Here is a 19,054-nt window from a genome sequence, read left to right as displayed (position 1 = left end):
CAGTAAAAAATAACCTTTCAACTGCAATTATGTTGTTATACTTTTTATTTCTATATAACTAAATTAAAGTGTTATATCATTTATTACATTTTATAATTTTTTATAATTTTATTTATTTATTTTTCCCCCAAAGCCCCAGTAGATAGTTGTATGTCATGGCTGCACATCCTTCTAGTTGCTGTATGTGGGACGCGGCCTCAGCATGGCTGGAGAAGCGGTGCGTTGGTGCACGCCCGGGATCTGAACCCGGGCCGCCAGCAGCGGAGCGCGCGCACTTAACCTCTAAGTCACGGGGCCAGCCCCATTTATTACATTTTAAAAATGGACCTGAGACTTTCAGGTATTGCTTGCCCAAGTTACAGAACAGTTTTGGCAAGTCCTTCAAAGAAAGACAGAAAAACTAATTAGACACTGAGCTGTACGATACGCTAATATCAGAAGTTAGTTTAGATTTGTGGTTGCAGAAGAATTTGGCCAACAGTGGAGCCAAATACCTGGGTGAGCCGTAAAGTTATTTCTCTTACCCAGAAATGGCCTCCAGGTTGGCCAGATTTCCCAAGACCATTAGGGACCATAGAGGTCTTCTCAGACTCTTCCTGGGAAGAGAATGTGTCCTTAGAGCTATCCTAGAACCAAACTGGTCTTTAAAAGGATTTAATGTTATTTATAAGATCACCAGGATTTAGGTCTGTTTTGAAAACTTTAATCTCTTCTAATCTGATTTACATACAAAGTTCTTTTGGTCTCATTGTAAAAAAAGCCAAAGCAAAAGTGTTGACCTAGAGTGCACTGGAATTCCAGGACCTTAGACTGAAGATGACTCAGTCCTGGCCACATACTAGAATCAGGCCCCTTATCATTTGAAACGGGAGACAGAAATGCCCTTAGGTGTGAGATGATAACCCTTACCTTGCTATTATGCTAAACAATCCAAAGAGAAGGCAAAAGTTACTCACTGGTGTGCAAGGTTACAACTCTTAATGCATGCATTGCTTACATAGTTATAATATAAATGCGAATGCTAGGCACAGTGTCCCTTAATGTTTTTCTCATACTTGCTAAGGTGCTATGGCTGTCTCAGCATACAGAGTTTTAGTAAAACAGCCAAGGCTGTTTAAATTAGAGCTAGAGATAAGGACTATCAATAACTATCTTCCATATTAAAATGAGAATTATATTTTCCATGAAGCCTGCAGTAACCCAAGTTAGGTCCTGATCTAAAATATATCTTGGGTTGATATTTCTTTCTGCAGAAATTCTTAAGAGGAAAACCATACATGAATAATTAACTAAATTCAATTGCTTCAATTCATCATAATTTGTTAAACATGCCAAAATGAATCTATTTTAAATGACTGATGATCATTTCCCGAAATATATTTTAATAAAACCTCAATGCTGGAATGGCTTCAAGCAAACTCTTCTAGTCAATTGCATACTGACAGTATAAAATGATTTGATAACACATAGCAAAAGCTATAAAAATGTTGAAGCTCTCAACCTAGTTATCCTACTAGGAGTTTAATCCTTATAAATAATTCATGAGAGGGAAAAAAAGCCGATGCTTTGCTAATGATGCCTCTTGGTATTATTATTTATAATATAAAAAAATGAGAAATAGTAAAAAATGAGAAATATAGGGGGTTGTAACTCAATGGACTATTAAGCAGACATTAAAATTTTCAAGGACAAAGATCACATAAATACATGGAAACATATTTATTATGTAACATTAGGTGAGATTCTGAAGAAATCAAAATAATATACATTTCTAACTGCTCAAAGGTATAGTGTCTAGTATAATCAACATGTATACAACACTGATGTAACTATTGCCAGACTTTCAAATGGTATTAACTGCATTTCATCAATGAGAAAAGGACTATTATATATTCATTTGATTGTTTATTTGTTGATATATCTATTTCAGAACAATGCCCATTCCATTCAAGCATAATTCATATTAAGTGAAAACCAAATTTTTCAACAACAGTAGTATTATGGAAATACTACTAAACTTAAGACTAAACATGAAGTACTTTTCAAAAATATTAATTTGGTTCTGAAGCAGGTATTTTAGCAGAATTCAATGTTTTTATAGGTTTTCTATCAAGAAACAAAATTTAAAATTTTTAAATTAAACGTTTATATATTTTTTATAAATCCATAATGACATTAAATATTTGTAATGATATAACCAGTCTTAGACTTTTTTGTAGAGGTTAACTGACTTGCTCCAGGTCACATTCAGTGGCAGTCAGAACAAGAACAAGCTTCTAGGTTCCAGGATTACAAGAAGAAACTCCTCATCCTTTCCTACTTGTATTCAGGCAGGATGAGTAAACATCCCAAGTACATGCACCATTTACTGATTGTGACAATTGAATTCACTCTGGCATTATGCTTACTTCATATTTTAAATCCATTTTATGATACAAACAGCTATCATGCTACCAAACTCTTGCTAGCATTATGCCCTTTCCCCTTTTGGAATAGTTCTTACGCAAATGAAATTACTGAGGGATTTATTTAAATTGAAGATAGAATTTCGCTATACATTTTCATTCAGTTCCCATAGCAACAATTCAAATCACACAATCTGCCTGTAAATTACTTATTGTTATTAGAATTCAATTTCATGTCTCTGTTGAAACTGAATAATGTCAAATAATGGCCTTGAGAAGAAAAAAAAAGCTACTACAACTAATGGGCTATGAAAATAGCTTTAAAAACATTGAGCTAATTTAAATTTATGTCTAAGCCTCAAACCAGCAATTGTACCCCTACTGTAAACAACAGGAGTGACCTAAATGCATACAAATGTTTTCATGTGAATAAAACTTCTTCCTAGGAAAGAGATATTACTTAAATTATGAACTGATTACCAAGGAAAAAAAATTCAGCTTTATTTTACTTATATTCATCCTAGTCCAAAAGGTATTTGAACTTGAGGTAAAAAGATTAAAATGAGAAATCTAGGAAGGATAAAGACTGAGGGGGAAAAAATCTTTGAAACGACTTAATTTAAAAGATGCTAAACCCAATACCATGCTAGGTCTGTATAGTATTGCCCTGTCACACAATCTCTTTTTTTTCACTTGAAGCACTTTGACCATCATAAACAAGAAACATTTCTGAGAAGTGATTACACCACAGGAAGAAAAATGAATCATAAAGGTTGTGCTTTTGTATGAGTGCTTTTGTTTCACTCACATAAATTCCTACTGTGTCAAATAGAGTAAATCTGTATAATGATGGTGACGATGATAATATTACTTATTGACTGGGTATACTATGTGTCAGTCACTGTTTCAAGCACTAAACTTCTATTAACTCATTTAGTCCTCACATCAAGCTTGTGAAGTAGGTAGAATTAATCTTCCCAACAGTTGTAAATCTCTATTCTTATAATTTTTCCAAATCTCTAGTGAAAGATTCCTAAAGCACTTGTCAATCCCTTCTCAGACAAACCAACTCAATGGAAGGATAGGAGATGGAGGAGAGGGTAGACAAAAAACCAACTAAATGTTGATAAAATTAGTAATATGGATAACTGTATACATGTATGTGAATGTTCACATTCTTTCTTCTCTCAGAAGCTATACTGTTAATTGAAATCTTTAAAGCAACAGTCTTCAATCACTGCCCAGGTGTGAAGATCCAGCTGCTGTAATGTAGCATGATGGTCATTCCTTAAAAATCCATACACCCTCCTCTTCCCTGAATCCCTCCACTATTAAGACCATGGAGGCTCATCCTAACAACATGCCTTTAACATGCCCTTACTTTCTTGCTGTCCTAGATCAATCTGTATCCATTATCCTCCAGGCTTCTGAATCAGAACCCCTCTGTGATTTATTTTGAGCACATAATTTGCTATCACTAATAAAACATTGTTCTACATAGCTAAAAACACTTCTTACATAAAATCAGATTTATCCTTAATAAAAAGCCTCCCTTTCATTCTCCTATCTTCTGTATTAGTACTGCACCAACACACTACAATCACAATCATCAATTTCCATCAGTGAATATCTGGACAATTCTGAAATTCATCCATGTGCTACAAAGCAAAATGTTGGAGGGGAAGTCCTGCTTTAAAAAGCTGCAGATCCGAAAATCCCGAATGGAACAATCCTAGGCCACTTCTCTGCTTCTTAGTGACTGTAATAACTTAAGGCTTGACTCATATATGCAGGAGAAATATTACTTGCTGTTTTTCCCTCATAACTCAATGAAAACATGACACACTAGACAGTGAACCTGAACCTCCAGACATGTGGCAGAGCCATGGGAAAACAGCAACATGTAGATAAGCCCACAACAATAAGGAATAAGGCAAAGAGCATATGCCTTCCAGCTTTTCAAAAAATACATACCATAGTATAATTGTGAGCCACTTTATGCAAATCTGTACAACCTTGGGCATCAGCAAAAGAACGGATTCCAAGACAGTTGGATGGGTGAAGCTGTTTCATTAAAAACTTACAGCATGCTTCCACAACCTGTGAAAGCTGAAGAAGGCAAGCTGTAGACAACAGGCTCTCAATATTATCTTCTTTTAATTCAAGGCGGCCTTAATGAGAAAAAGAAATTCCATTAACTATGGAGCTATATTAATCTTAGTTTATAAAATAGTGTTGTTAGTAGTAATTCTAAATAAGAGCTCATTACATTTACTCCAGACCTAGATGATTTAAAGATATTCCAAAACGAAAAAAAAATATTAAATATGAAAACAAATTATTAGCTTTTTGTGATTTCTACTAAAATAAAAAACTAATAGCTTATTTTCAGAATTTTTAAATAACACTTTAGTCATATTTGTTATATATCTCTCAAATTTTAAATGCAATAATTTAAAAGCATTATATAATTCATCTAATTATTATATTAACATTTAAAATATCATTCAAAACTTTAATTATGATAACCATATTAAAGGTTCTAATATAGAGATATTAACCTATACAGGTATCACCAGGGGTGGTGATTACAATAGCAGAATTAACCATTAGCTGTGGCAGGCTTTATTAAAAGCAGAAATCTGAAATCTAATAATATAACATAAATCTACGAAGTTTCAAATTTATTACCTGTATATGCATACTGAATCAAGGACCATAGTGAATTTGGTTCTACACCTTCCATTTTTATTTCTTCTTGTCTTGCTTCCCTGACATCATTAGTAAACATGGCAGCAAAATAATCTGAGACAGAGGAGAGCACCAATCTGAGAACATATTAGAAGAAAAAAAGAATCAATGACCACATTACAGTTGATGTTCATTAACAAATGCTTCTTCTCTCTCTCTCTCTCTCTTTTTTTTTTTAACTTTGTCACCCATAGAAAGTGCATGGTACTGAGAAATGCATTTTAAGTTTGACAAATTGCTTTATGCTCTAGTTTCTTCCTTTGAATAATAAATTACCATTACTGAAAATTTTCTGCTGAGGTAAATGATTTACCCATTCACTACTCAAATATCTCTTTATAACACCCAGAAAAAAAGCCATAAGCCCACAGCATTAAATTGACTATATTAAAAAAGGAAAAAATGTAAAGGTTATTTTCTGTTTATCACTTTTGAAAATAACCTGTTATTTTTAAAAATTTAATTGTAGAAGTAGTGAATATATAGGAGACATTTGAGAATGGTTTTAGCAGTTATTTTTAATTTTCATGATTCTTTTATTATTATAGTATATTATGTTTGTATTTTGTTATAAAATTATAATTTTTATCACACTATAAAATTTAGTTATAATACATTATTATATATTAGCTATGTCTCAGTCCAGATTTTTGATAGTCACATATAAACAAAAATAGGTTATAAATATATGTTTTGAAATATACATTTTTCATTTGATAATATGTCTTGAAGATATTTCCATGTCAGCACACTTATACAGATTTACTTCATTCATTTTTTAAAAAGAAATAGAAATTATGATACAGATCACAGTTGAAGCTCCCTCTCTAATTCCATTCTCCTCCCTCCCCAGGAGTGCTTGCTGAGTCATAAGGTTTGCCAAATTGCTCTTCAACGTGCTGTGCCAATTTAGACCCCTACCAGCATTGCATAAGAGTTAACATTTCCCCACAATATTGTTAAAATTTTTGGCCATCTGCAATGTGTTAAATGGTATCTCACTGTTGTTTTCATTTTCATTCACCTGATCATTAGTGAGGTTGAAGATCTTTTCAAATGCTTATTGGCCATTCGGGTTTCTTCTTCTGAGAGTTGCCTGTTCATTCATTTATTCACTCAACAAATATTAATGTGCATCTTACAAGTACTGGGCACTGTGCTAGATACTTGAGATATATCAGTGAGAAAAAAACAAAAGATCCCTTCTCTCATGGAGTCTTACATTCTATAGGGAAGGGAAACAAACAATACACAGCACAAACAATTCTTTAGTACATTAAAAAGTGATAAGTGCCGTGGGGGAAAAAAACAGGGTAAGGGCAAACGGAGAGTTGGGGGTGGGGTTAAATAGGTGGTCTTATTGGAAGGTGACATTTGGGCAAAGACTTGAAGGTGGTGCAGGAATTAGTCATACATGTATCTGGGAACAGCATTTGGGCAGAATGAACAGCCAATGCAAAAACCCAAAGGCAGGAGGAGCATGCCTGGGACATACAAGGAACAACAGGGGGTCTGTGTGGCTCAAGCAGAGTAAGCAAGCAGAGCAGTAGGACAGAATGTGAAAGCGGAAATGGCAGGCTGGATCACACAGGCCACTGTGAGGACTGGGGCTTTCACACTCAATGACACGAGGAGTCAGTGAAAAGTTTGATCAGAGGAGCGACTGGATGTGAGTTCTATTTTAAAGGATCCCTCAGGTAGCTGTGTAGAAAACAGAACGTAGGGGAAAAGAGCGAAAGCAGGAAGAGAGGTTAGGAGCTTCTTGCATTGGTAATCTAAGTGAGATGGTAGGCTATGTGTGGCAGGTAAAGTAATTAGTTCTGTTTTAGAAATATAGAATTGGAGAGGCCTCTAAGAAATTCAGGTTGAAATATCTTTTCTAATAAAACCATGCTCATAATATGGACTTTTTGTCATAGTATATAGTAGCACCTCAATAAACGTGTGCTGACTGAGTCATTGAAACTGTAAGACCAAGCCCATTCTTCCTGATTTTACTTCCACTTTGGAAGGTTTAACAAAACCTTTGGGACAGAGTGTTAATTAGTTTTGAAAGGCATAAAAAAAACCTTTGGGATCATAATGGTGATTAACGTTGAATAATTGAATATGGAATTATTAGAAGAAAAATAATGAATTTTCTTTATTAAACAGCTCTCTTTTCCTTTTCTTACTTCAAGATATAATACTTCATTTGTGTTAACGGCTTTTGTTCCCTAGCACCCCTGCTTTTCATGTTTCTCGGAGGTCATCAAACAGAAGCTGGGATAGACGTGGCTATTTTAAAACTCTTAACAGTTTTGCCACTCCATTCCACTAGTTTTTTGCTTCTAAACACTCACAACTCTAATTTCCAGTGAGTTAAAGTTATCTAACAGGTAGAATTCGGTGGGGTGAAAGCTGCTTATAGTAACTGAAATATATACCAAACAACACTGACTGATTTGAGGCTAGTGTGTTTTGTTTTTGTGCTTCTACAGAGGGAAAGTGACCCTTTTGGGGTCATTTAATGTGTAATAACTATAAATGCAGTTTTCTTTGCAAAAATTCCATGAAATACACCCCTTCCCCAAAACATTCCATTCTAATAGTCAACTGGAATGAATTATCTCAACATACATAACTAAATTATCAAGGAAATATTTCACACATATAGATATTTAGAAAACAATTACCTATGAGCTGGAATTCTGCGATCACCAGCAACTAGAATTACATCACATAACTGTTTATGTCTCAAATAGTTTTCCATCTTTTTAAATGTTTGCTCAGCATGATTAAGGGCTTGGAAAAATTCATCTGATGAACATGGCTCCATAGTATGGCAGGACGATAATGTCTGACTACTATTGGAAGTCCTGAAAAGAAAGAGAACACACATTTTGAAATATGACTACCACAACAAAAAGATCTTTCCTATCAAGTCCTTTAAAGCCTTCAAATGAAATAGAAGTAATCAATGCTACCAGTCAATATTAATGTATAATCATTCATCATTTTTGTCTTTTAAAATCAATGATGGCTCAGATCATACGTGTGTCTTGCAAACATTGCAAGTGAATGTGACATCCGTTAGTTAAGAGCTACACATATTCTTTGTATACTTGTTTTTGAGATCTCTTATCTGGTCAATACAACATCGCTACTGAACAAGAGCCAAACTATATTCATATTGATAGTCATATCTCCTAACATTATATTTAAGGGTATAAGAGAACATTTTTTGAAGAGAGGAAGGCAATTAAACTATTTTGGAGATATAAATCCAAGGCATCCTTTACTTAAAAGTGGGTTATGCTCCACAGTTCATTTATAAGATAACTGTTCAGAATACAAAATACATATCGTCATAAGAACAGTGTCATACATAATTCATTGGATTCTCTGGCCAGTCTTCAAAAGCTCAGGTAACCTATAACTTACATTACAGGTTAAAGGGATTTGATAGCCTAATTCAGCTATCTAAAAATTATTTGAAATTTCCAAATTATAATTTGAAGATTATGAGTTCTATGTTTTCATATGATTTACTGATGGAAATGGTGAAAAAGTGAAAAGATCAGGACTAAGAACAAAATCCTAAATCCACCCCTTCTCCCCCGCCCCCCGCTCCGCAAGATCTCTTCTCCAAGACCACTTGAATCAAATAATCAACATCCGTTGGTTACGCAACTAACTACAAAACCACCAACTGTACCACAACTTAGTTCTCATTTCTCATCAGATCTACTTTTAAGGATATTATGATTCGGACAAATGCTTTGTTGAATCAAGCCTCACTATATCTTAAGAGAATATTCTTAATATAAATATCTAATAACCTTATCAAAAAAGAAGTCATTGGATCTTTTAGAGTAAAGGGAACTGAAGCCAAGGAGATTAAGTGCCTTGCCAGGAGTCATAGGAGTTCGTTCATAGCAGAAATAGGACTGTCGTAGAGACTGCTACGTGTTCACCAAAACTCTTTTTCTTTTTCTCCTAGGAATGGAGCTAGAATATATTTCCCAGCCTCTCTCACAGATAGGTGTGGTCTTATGATGGAAATGAACTGTGTCACCTCCAGGCTAAAGTGGCTAAGAGTAGGTATGCCTTTCCCATTCTTTCTCTATCCATAAGTTGAATGGAGAGGACTGAGGACTTACGGGAATGAAGAGATGAAATACACACATGGAAGGTCACTCAAGTAAGAATACTCCCATAGACTATACTCACAAAAACTTTTATATTGGATTGAGATTTATCAGTTTCTAGGAAGTCAGCAGTGTCTTGACTAGTACATATCTCTACCTAAATCCTCCCAGTCCAGTCCAATGCATTTTCAGTACTATAGCAATATAAGCCCTAAAAAATGTTCTTGGAGAATAATTTTCAGTAATGATAACAGAAGAAAAATATATATTATCTAGAAGAAATGTATTGTACACTATGAATATTATTGGTGTAATGACTTGGGAAATCCAGTATAAGATACTGAACTTGAAATTAAGATCATTAATATAAAAATGTGTTGAATAATGTGTAACTATGCTTATATAAATAAATGAGAACTTGAAACTATTTTAAAATCAGGATAAAACATAATATAAGCAAAAACAAATAATGTTGGCTTTGATCCATAACAATTTGAAGATTTAAAACATTTTTCAATAAACGAAGTTTTATATTGTCAAAATACTAACAAATGATTATGATTATTACTGATCTAAGGATGACAGAAAAATAGACCATCTAATTTTTATAAGCCACAAATTCTTTCAAGAACAAGAGAAAGTGAAGTAAATAAATCAAATACTTTTTTCTTAGGGTTCCTATATTTTGTATCACACTTCTTATACTTTATATTAAATTCTCAGTAATGATTAGGCAATGAGTTAGTTGAACATTTTTTGAGTGATGAATTGCCATCATCCAAACCTAAATGTTAATCAACAGTAAATTTTGAAAGAACAACAGAACTTTACAATACCAGCATCACTAAGTTATTACAGGCTAGCTTTGATGATGGTATAAGCCCAATTAATAAATAGACTACCTCTTTTCTTGTCAGGAACTTTCAGGGAGTCTAGTTCTTTAACCTCTGGCATGAATCAAGATAACCTGGGAAGCATTTCAGCATCTGTGTTCAGGGTGTCTTTCCCTAAGACTGATTCAGTAGGTCTGAGGTGAGACCTGAACATTGTATTTTTAAAAGCCCTACAGGTGATCCTAACATATATCATAGGCTGAAGACCACTGGCGTGCACTTCAGGCAAGAGATGGATACATTACACAAATCTACATGTGATGAACTTATAGGTTCAAAACATTGATTTACACAATAGATACTTTACTTCTGAATTTCTTTGATTAAACTGAATTTCTTTGAATAAAATATTTTAAATGAACTAGTAGAACTTAATGGAATATTTGTGATTTTCAAAATGAGAATAAAGGTAGAACACCAAAACCGTTTATATACATACATATCAACAGAACAACAATTTATGCTTCTAAAATAACATTTCAAACTTCTTAATTTGCTTTCAAGGCATCAATTGCCATTACATGCTAAAAAACATTATTTCAATGTGACAATTAATTCACTGCGATTTCTGGGTATAGCAATCACTTCCACTGCTCCAAGGATCTGATTTGTAGCCTGTGGAAAAGCAAAGCTATCCATTCACAAAAGGAATGTGAAAGAGGAAAGAACAGAGCTACTCAGACTTGAAGAGCTGCACAGCTGTCTAGCATTTCTTGTTTTGTTTTTAAGAAATTTGGGACTTTGCATATATATAATGCAAGAATTTACTAAGGAAAAGAAAGAATTTACTGCATATCCATACAAGTATAGGACCTTAGATATTAGAACAATTATATACAGAATTTTTACATCTAGAAGACTCTATGCAATCATTTAATTCAACTCTCTTATTTTGCAGATGAGAAAATTTGAGGCCCAAAATGGCCGAAGTGATCAACCAAAGACACACAGGCAGCCAGGATCAGAAGGCATTCAGAGTATTGGTCAAATCGCTCACAAAAGAATGGAAATTCTTGCTCACCTTTACCCTAAGGCATGAGCAAGTGCAAGGACTAAGGGGTACAAAGGGAGAACGATGGTACAATATGAATAAGGATAATTTAACAGAAAAAAAGACATTAGAACTAAGGATCTTAGACAAAAGTCTACTCCTATGTAACTGCCCCTTAGCTAGGTATGAGAGAGCAAGAGTCTCTTAGGTTTCCATGGGACAGAGATCACATCTCTATCCCTGGCTAATCAAATGCTTTTAACACTCTGGGTCTGTGTAATTTACAACAGTAATACTTCCTTAATATTTCATTTCCTATTATGTGTTTTGGTTTGGAGGGTTGAATTGGAGAGGTATGGCGTAGAGATTAAGAGTATTTTAGGAAGGTTTTAGAGCTGTGCTGTCCAATATAGTTGCCACTACCTCCATGGGTATATTTTAATTAAAATGAAACAAAATTAAAAGTTCAGTTCGGGGCGAGCCCAGTGGCGTAGTGGTTAAGTTCGCACACTCCACTTCGGGGGCTGGGGTTTATGGGTTTGGATCCTGGGCATGGACCTATACACTGCTTGTCAAGCCATGCTGTGGCTGCACCTTGCATACAAAATAGAGGAAGACTGGCACAGATGTTAGCTCAGGGCCAATCTTCCTCATCAAAAAAAAAAAAAAGTTCAGTTCTTTAGTTAGCCTAGTGACATTTCAAATACTCAATAGCCCCATGGGGCTAGTGGCTGCCAAACTTGATGGTGCAGATATAGAACATTTCTATCAATGCAGAAAGTTCTATTGCTGAGTGCTGATTCAACTCTGTCACTATGTATCATTCTGGACAAGTTATTTAACTTCTCTAAACCACACCTTTTCCAATAGCAAGACAGGGATAAGTAATACATAGTACTTTCTTTTAGAAGATCTCTAATGGGAAGATTATTAAAGGAAATAATGAAAGCATAGCCCTAGCATACAATAAGTACACAAACAAGGTAAGCTACTATTAGTAAAACCTTGCTTTTCAATGACCAATAGGAAGGCCTGTAATCTCAGTCTTTTGACTTTATATATTATTTGTTTGTCTTTTTAAAAAATGATCCCCAGCATCATCAATTTTTATAACTAAATTTCATACTTCTTAATTAACATGGCCTTTAGTAAAGCCAGTAGACATCCTAACCCACATCCTAACCTAACACAAACACCTGGGAATAGGCCATTTATGGAACATTTAGAATACATTTCTCTGTGATTTCTATAGAACTTTTACATGATAACCAAGGAAATACATCTGACGTCTCTGGTTTTATTTATCTGATGTAACTAAGACAGTAAATCACATTTCAAAGAATTGCATGACATCATTCAAATCTTTTTTAATAGACGTTGACTGTAATGAACTCTACATCTCTGAATATTTCCAGGCTACAGCGAAACATTTAATTTTTAGCTTATTGTCCCTCTGCAGTAGGCAACTGAATCTGTAAGTCAGAAAAATGCCTAAACATGGGAAAGAGGCAAGTATCAAACAAATCAAATCATCAACTATTCATAGAGTAACTCCTAACATGCAGCGTTGGACCAGTTGTTAGAAACTGTGGGGATGCAAAGAAAGACATGATTCTTTACTGAAGGGACTTGGAATCTGAAGAATCAAGTTTCATAAAGTGGAAAAAATTAAACAGCAACACTACCTAATGCTTGCAATTCCTCAGATTTTACACACATGTGCACATGCACACAATTTACACCACGACCAATATTACCTTTTTATTATATACTAGATTTCTTCATTTTCATCACCAGAACTTGCATTAGGCTTTCTTAATGAAGTAATTTTTCAAAAGAAGTTTTAAAAATCACTTCAGAAGAATTATACTGTAGTATATGGTTTTGAGTAGAAAACAAAGCTGCATTGAAACTCCAAATGGTCTGTTTGGCTCACTCCCTAGATAAGTGATTTATTCCTAGCCACCCGCCTCATAGGTTCTGGCATTCAGAATTCATGCTTTTGCAAAAGTGCAAATTACTATATCATGAATCTTTTGTCATCTTTTACAAAATTCAAAATCACAAATGTAAAATAAGAATGTAAATTGCTTAGTATAGGCTAGCAGTCTCTAAATTTTTTTATGCATACCCATGTCAGTATACTTTTAAGCATATGCCCAATTATATGGATATTTAATAATTTATAAAAGATATAGATACCATTGTACAATTATTATTTATACTATAAAACACAGAAAAAATAGAGATTTAAAAGATAAAATATAAATAGAAGTTTTAATATTTACATGTATATATATATTTTTTACCATTTTTCCAACAGGTCATCTTATACATCCCCAATTGGAGTATAATTGCTATATTGAAATATAGAGAAAGGAAAGATCAATATGGGCTAGAATTTGGAAAGGCAACAAGTAGCAGGTGACATTTGAAATATGTCACAGAGTTTAGATGAGTGAGGAGGAAGAGGAGTTGGGGTCGTCCCCTTTAAAGAGAGAAAAAGGCAAGTGTATAAAGAAATGACAAGAAATGATAAAAAAAAGAATACCTTCACTTTCTCCCTTCTCAAGACAAATATTTTTTTGACTTTGGAATTTCAGGGTTTTTTCACTGGTACTGTGGCCAGAATATCTGGGGTGAAGAGAGTTAAATGTTTATAAAAATCAAATTTTCTTAAATCATAACCAGTGTGAAGGGGAAGGGCCAGCAGGCACTCTCACACAATGCTGGTGAGAATTAAAACAGTAGGAATGTTCCTGAAATGACTTTGAGAACACAAATCAAAAACCCTAAAAATGTGCAAACCCTTGGGACTTTATCCAAAGGAAATAATCATCTGTATGTACAGAGATCTAGCTACAGGGAGGGTTTATGACAGGAAAATATTGGAAACAATCTAAATTCCAAACAAATAGAATATTGGTTAAATAGGGCCGGCCCCATGGCTTAGTGGTTAAGTGCGCGCTCTCCGCTGCTGGCGGCCAGGGTTCGGATCCCGGGCACGCACTGACGCACCGCTCCTGTGGTCATGCTGAGGCTGCGTCCCACATACAGCAACTAGACGGATGTGCAGCTACGACATACAGCTATCTACTGGGGCTTTGGGGAAAAAAATAAATAAATAAAAATTTAAAAAAAGTGAAATAAAAAGAATATTGGTTAAATAAACAAAAAGTATATCTGTACATGGGAGAATGACCTGCCATTTTAAAAGATATAAGGGAACATTTAATGATATGGAAAGCTGTTTTAGTGGACATTAATTGTTTTTGCCTATCCAAGATTTCTTCTTATGGTAACAGACCCATCTCTACCTTTTGGGAAACCACACATTCCCCACTTCAGTCCACATGACTTGGGCGGAGTTGAATCTTCCCCCTGGGCAGAGGTGAGCAAGGGACTGGGGCCTGGCCAAAAAGAGTATCGTATCTCCTGGCAATAATGATTGGTTTCAGTGGACACATGACCCAAACAAGGCCAATGAGAGTCGATTTCAAGACGTTTTTTGGAACTCTTGGAAAAGAGTTACTTCCTTTCCATTGAGGTTGCTAAACTGATAAAAAGTAAACTTGGAGCTGCTAGTGGCTTTTTTGCTACCACACTGAGAGCCTGCTGAGACAATACTATCATAAAGGAAAACAGAATCTAGAGAGGGAGAAAAACAGATTTCTGGGGTTAAGTAGCTGGATCCCGCCATGTCTAAAGCTAGGCTCTATCCTTGGACTTTCTATGTACTTATGTGAACCAAAAACGTCTAGTTTTTGCTTAAGTGGGATTGAGTTGGGCTTCTGTCTTTTGCAAACAAGAGAGTCCTAATTTTAGTATCTACATTAGGGCAAAAAAGCAGGTTACAAAACAGTAGGTACAATAAGATTCAGATTTTTACTTTAAAGACATATATTTTTATTATGTATGTATAGAAAATATATTGGAAGGACACTTTCCCAAATTTTTAACGATTATTATTTTGGGATGGCAGGGTAATTAGTGATTTTTATATTTCCATTTTTGCTTATCTCTATTTTCTGATGTCTCTATGGTAAAATATTATGTAACAGAAAAAAAATTAATTTAAAAAATTAGATCCAAAGAATTCTCAAGAGTTCTATTCAACTGTCTTCACCTCTTGCACCCTGTTGATCGTGATGCCAAAACCATTCTTTACTTCTGCCACAGTAATGAGTTTTAGCTGGACACATGGCTACTCAGGTAGAGACTACATTTCTAAGCCTCCCTTGCCAACTAGTCATGGCCATGTGACTAAGTTTTCAACAATGGAATGTGAGCAGAACTGATATATGCAACCTGTGTTATTTGCTTAATGTCCTCCCTTTTCTTTCTTTGGTCCTTCCTACAGGCTAGAATGCAGAAGGGGAGCTGAGTAAGCTTTGATCATAAAGATAGGCTAACACCCTACAGGATGGAGTAACCCAGGAAGGAATCTGGGTCTCTGAGTGAACTTGTGAAGCAGAGCTACCTACCTGCCCTGGAACACTTGCCCATTTGTTAGTTGATAAATAAACTTCTATCTTATTTTAGCCACTGTATTTCTGCATCTCTTTATCATCTTAGTCTATTCCCTACTAGTATACTCCCTAAAGTTTACTGACCAAATTTTATGGCTTTGTGCATATGAGTGTATATGTGGTATGTGTGTGTCATTGTTTTCATGCCTAATATATCTAATTCTAAAGATATAAAGCTTCACTATCCAGTTCTAAATGGATAAAAATAAAACAGATGCAATAAGTGACATAAAGACAGCTGCTTCTGCCTTAAAAAAGAGTTATAAAGGCCAGTTGTCCAAATGTAGTACCTATCCCTTTTCATAAGCTGATTTTTCAGCATTCCCAGCAGTTCTAGGAACTAATATGATTCCAATAAATTTCTACTCTGTTTAAATCAGCCAATTTCAGCTGCTTAAAACTAAGAACTCTGAAAAAACAAAAACAAAAACTAAGAACTCTGATTGATATAGCACACAGGGAGGCTTTAGGGGGTTCATGAACTCCTTGAACTATATATAAAAATATTTAACAGAAACACACAGTGTTTTTTGGGGAGAGGTTCCATAGCTTATATCAAGGGAATCCATGATATGACTTGGGCATATATATGTGAGGGAGGACAATGCAATACATACTTCTCAGATACAAGTACATTATAGTTGAACTTCTTTGTCATCTCTGGAAACAACTTTTTTCATATGGAATTGTGGAATATTTTAATTTCAAACTGAACTAGAATTAATAGACTGGTTCAAACAAGGAGATGTACAGACAACATAAAGAGAGTCAAGAAAAAGGAGACAGCACTTGAGAAAAGGTGGTACTATGAAGATAATCTCTTGCTGGGAGAGGAGGGGGAACTAAATGCCTTCAAGATGAGTCAAAGAACAGCAAATCAACGGACCAAGGAATAGAAGAGTTCAAGGATATCTGCAGTTAAAACAGAGTAGCAAGTAACCAATAAGATGGTTCAGGTAACTGTGGATAAAGAGTTGTGGCCATGTCAAGAGATTATACCTATAAGCCAGCCAGGTTTATTTTCAAGAACTAGGCTAAGAAAATTAGCTGAGGAGAGAAGGTGAAACTGGTTAGAATGAATCATTAACTATTATGTAAATCCAAGTTGAACTCAGTGATTACACAAATGGTCACGGAGAACTGCCTACTGGTATCTGACGATGAAATCTACATCTTAACTGTTTGGGTTCAAAATGCAGCTCTTTCTAAGTGATCAAGGTCAATATCAACAGTGGTAAGTCAGGCTGATGTATCCTTGATATGACGTGATGAAAATGGCACTTTATCTTTGTGGTCTTCCTCCCCCAAACTCATAACCCCAGTCTAATCACGAGAAAAACATCAAGACAAATCCCAATTGAGTCAGACATTCTACAAACCACCTGACCAGTACTCCCCAAACTGTCAAGGTCATCAAAACAAGTGAAGTCTGAGAAACTGTCTCAGCCCAGAGGAGCCTAAACAGACATGACGACTAAATGTAACGTGGTATCCCGGATAGGATCCTTCAACAGAAAAAGGATATCAGGTAGAAATTTTAAAAATCTGAATAAAGTATGGACTTTAGTTAATAATGTATCAATACTGGTTCATTAATAGTAATAGATGCACCACACTAATGTAAGATATTAATAATAGGGGAAACGAGGTGTGGAGTATATAGGAATTCACTATACTACATTTGTAATTTTCCTGTGAATCTAAAACTGATGTAAAAATAGAAAGTTTACTTTTTTAAAATGCAGTTTATTTTACTTACTAACTTTGAGCAAGTTACTTAGCCTTTCTGTGCCTCACTGGCCTCCTTCTGTAAAATTAGAATGATCACAGTAGCTTTCTAACTCAGAAATTTGTTGTGAAGGACTAAATGAGTTAATATACTAAAATGCTAGAACAGTGCCTCACATATAGTAAGCATCCAGTCAGAAGGAGCTATTATTATTTTTGAATATAGTCTTACATATAAAATATTAAACTCTAACTTTATAAACAAAGTTTGAAATAATGAAATTTCCCCCAACATATCAAAAATTACATAATTTCAAAGCTGGCAAATCAACAGAAGTGTAAACTGTGTTTATACTACAGTCACATGTGGGCCACCATGTAAACCTTGCTGGCCTTGGTAAGAATCATTCTGAATTAAGGTCTTAGGAACCTACTGCTCACATAAAAGGTGACAATTCTGTTACTTGGGGTCTAAAATTCCTCATAGCGTAAAAAAACAAAAGTTTGTATTTAAATACCAAAGTAATAACTTAGACCATTCTCATAGAGAAAAAGTGGTGAGCTACAGACCCAAGATCAAAGTTAAAAGATGAGAAACTTTTAAATAACCTAGATGTGTGGCAGCAGAAATTACCAGAAGTCTAAGGCTCAGGCAGACGTTTCTCCCAGCTAGAATACAAGTGATCAAACATATTAGCAACATATGATGCCTCTTCACTTCTGCTTTAAATTGTACAGACCCACTGTAGGTGTTATGATTCTGTGTATGTAAAACCACTCAGCTGTCTTCTTTTTCTAATAACTCAAAATTTCAGTCTAAGTTCTGAGATCTATGTAAATATTACGAATGCTTAAGTAAAAAATTCTCTATATATCATATGTATTTCCCCATTATGTCCTTCATATTTTAAGATATGTGTAGTATACTCAAATAAAGTTTATTTGAGTATACTATTTATTATAAATACTATTTTATTTGCAGATTTTACATAAGAAAAACAACTGTTTTCAAGTTACATACAAAAATCTGATGAATGTCAGCATAGCTTCTTTTGACATTAACAGTGATAGTTTTTGATTTGCTTACAGTAGAAGGGCAACCACCCAGAGAGACTGCTCACTTAATCAAAAAGTAGAGGGCAAATAAATGTATCATTTATGACAAAGATCAAAGACTCAGAGCTGGAGGATTGAAAGAAGATATGAGAATTAGATACATTTAATCTAGAAAAAAATGAAGAAGTAAAAGTATACACACACAAATGACATTTCTAAAATCTATAATGTTTGTTTTTCCCTTTTTTGCAAAAAGATGTTAAGATAGAAATTTCAAACCATCAGGAATATTAAATTGCTTGGACACATTTCCCCTCTTATATCTAAAAATCAGAGACATTTTCTTTAAGTACATTTTCTCTTTGAAATAATATTTTAGGAATAGTTTGGTCACTGCAGATGTCAACTGTTTACTCCTATCTTATTATTTACCTTCTTAATCTTGATTAGCATTTATAAAATGGCTACATTTATCTTAGATTTTTAAAAATATCATTTCCTTAATTTTAGATCGCCTATAAATAAAAATGTCCATTTTACATCTTGAAGTATGCACATAGCAATCTCTCAG

The 19,054-nt window shown here is 34.5% G+C and overlaps 1 protein-coding gene across 4 annotated transcripts in view; it reads right to left on the bottom strand.

Moving 5' to 3' along the window:
* Positions 1-19,054, bottom strand: part of KLHL5 (kelch like family member 5) — a 78,910-nt gene that overhangs the window by 31,649 nt on the left and 28,207 nt on the right. For all 4 annotated transcript variants that reach the window (XM_058546905.1, XM_058546902.1, XM_058546903.1 and 1 more), the window contains 3 exons: positions 7,832-8,014; positions 5,097-5,233; positions 4,380-4,576 (listed from right to left, as the gene is read on the bottom strand). In XM_058546905.1, coding sequence (XP_058402888.1) covers positions 4,380-4,576; positions 5,097-5,233; positions 7,832-7,974 — 477 coding nt within the window. In that variant the 5' untranslated portion in view covers positions 7,975-8,014. The remainder of the gene's footprint in view (positions 1-4,379; positions 4,577-5,096; positions 5,234-7,831; positions 8,015-19,054) is intronic.

Source organism: Diceros bicornis, chromosome 8 (assembly GCF_020826845.1).
Source record: "Diceros bicornis minor isolate mBicDic1 chromosome 8, mDicBic1.mat.cur, whole genome shotgun sequence".
In the NCBI taxonomy this organism is placed as follows: domain Eukaryota; kingdom Metazoa; phylum Chordata; class Mammalia; order Perissodactyla; family Rhinocerotidae; genus Diceros; species Diceros bicornis.
Note: the sequence above shows the minus strand (reverse complement) of the source record. Positions and strands in the feature narration are given on the sequence as shown.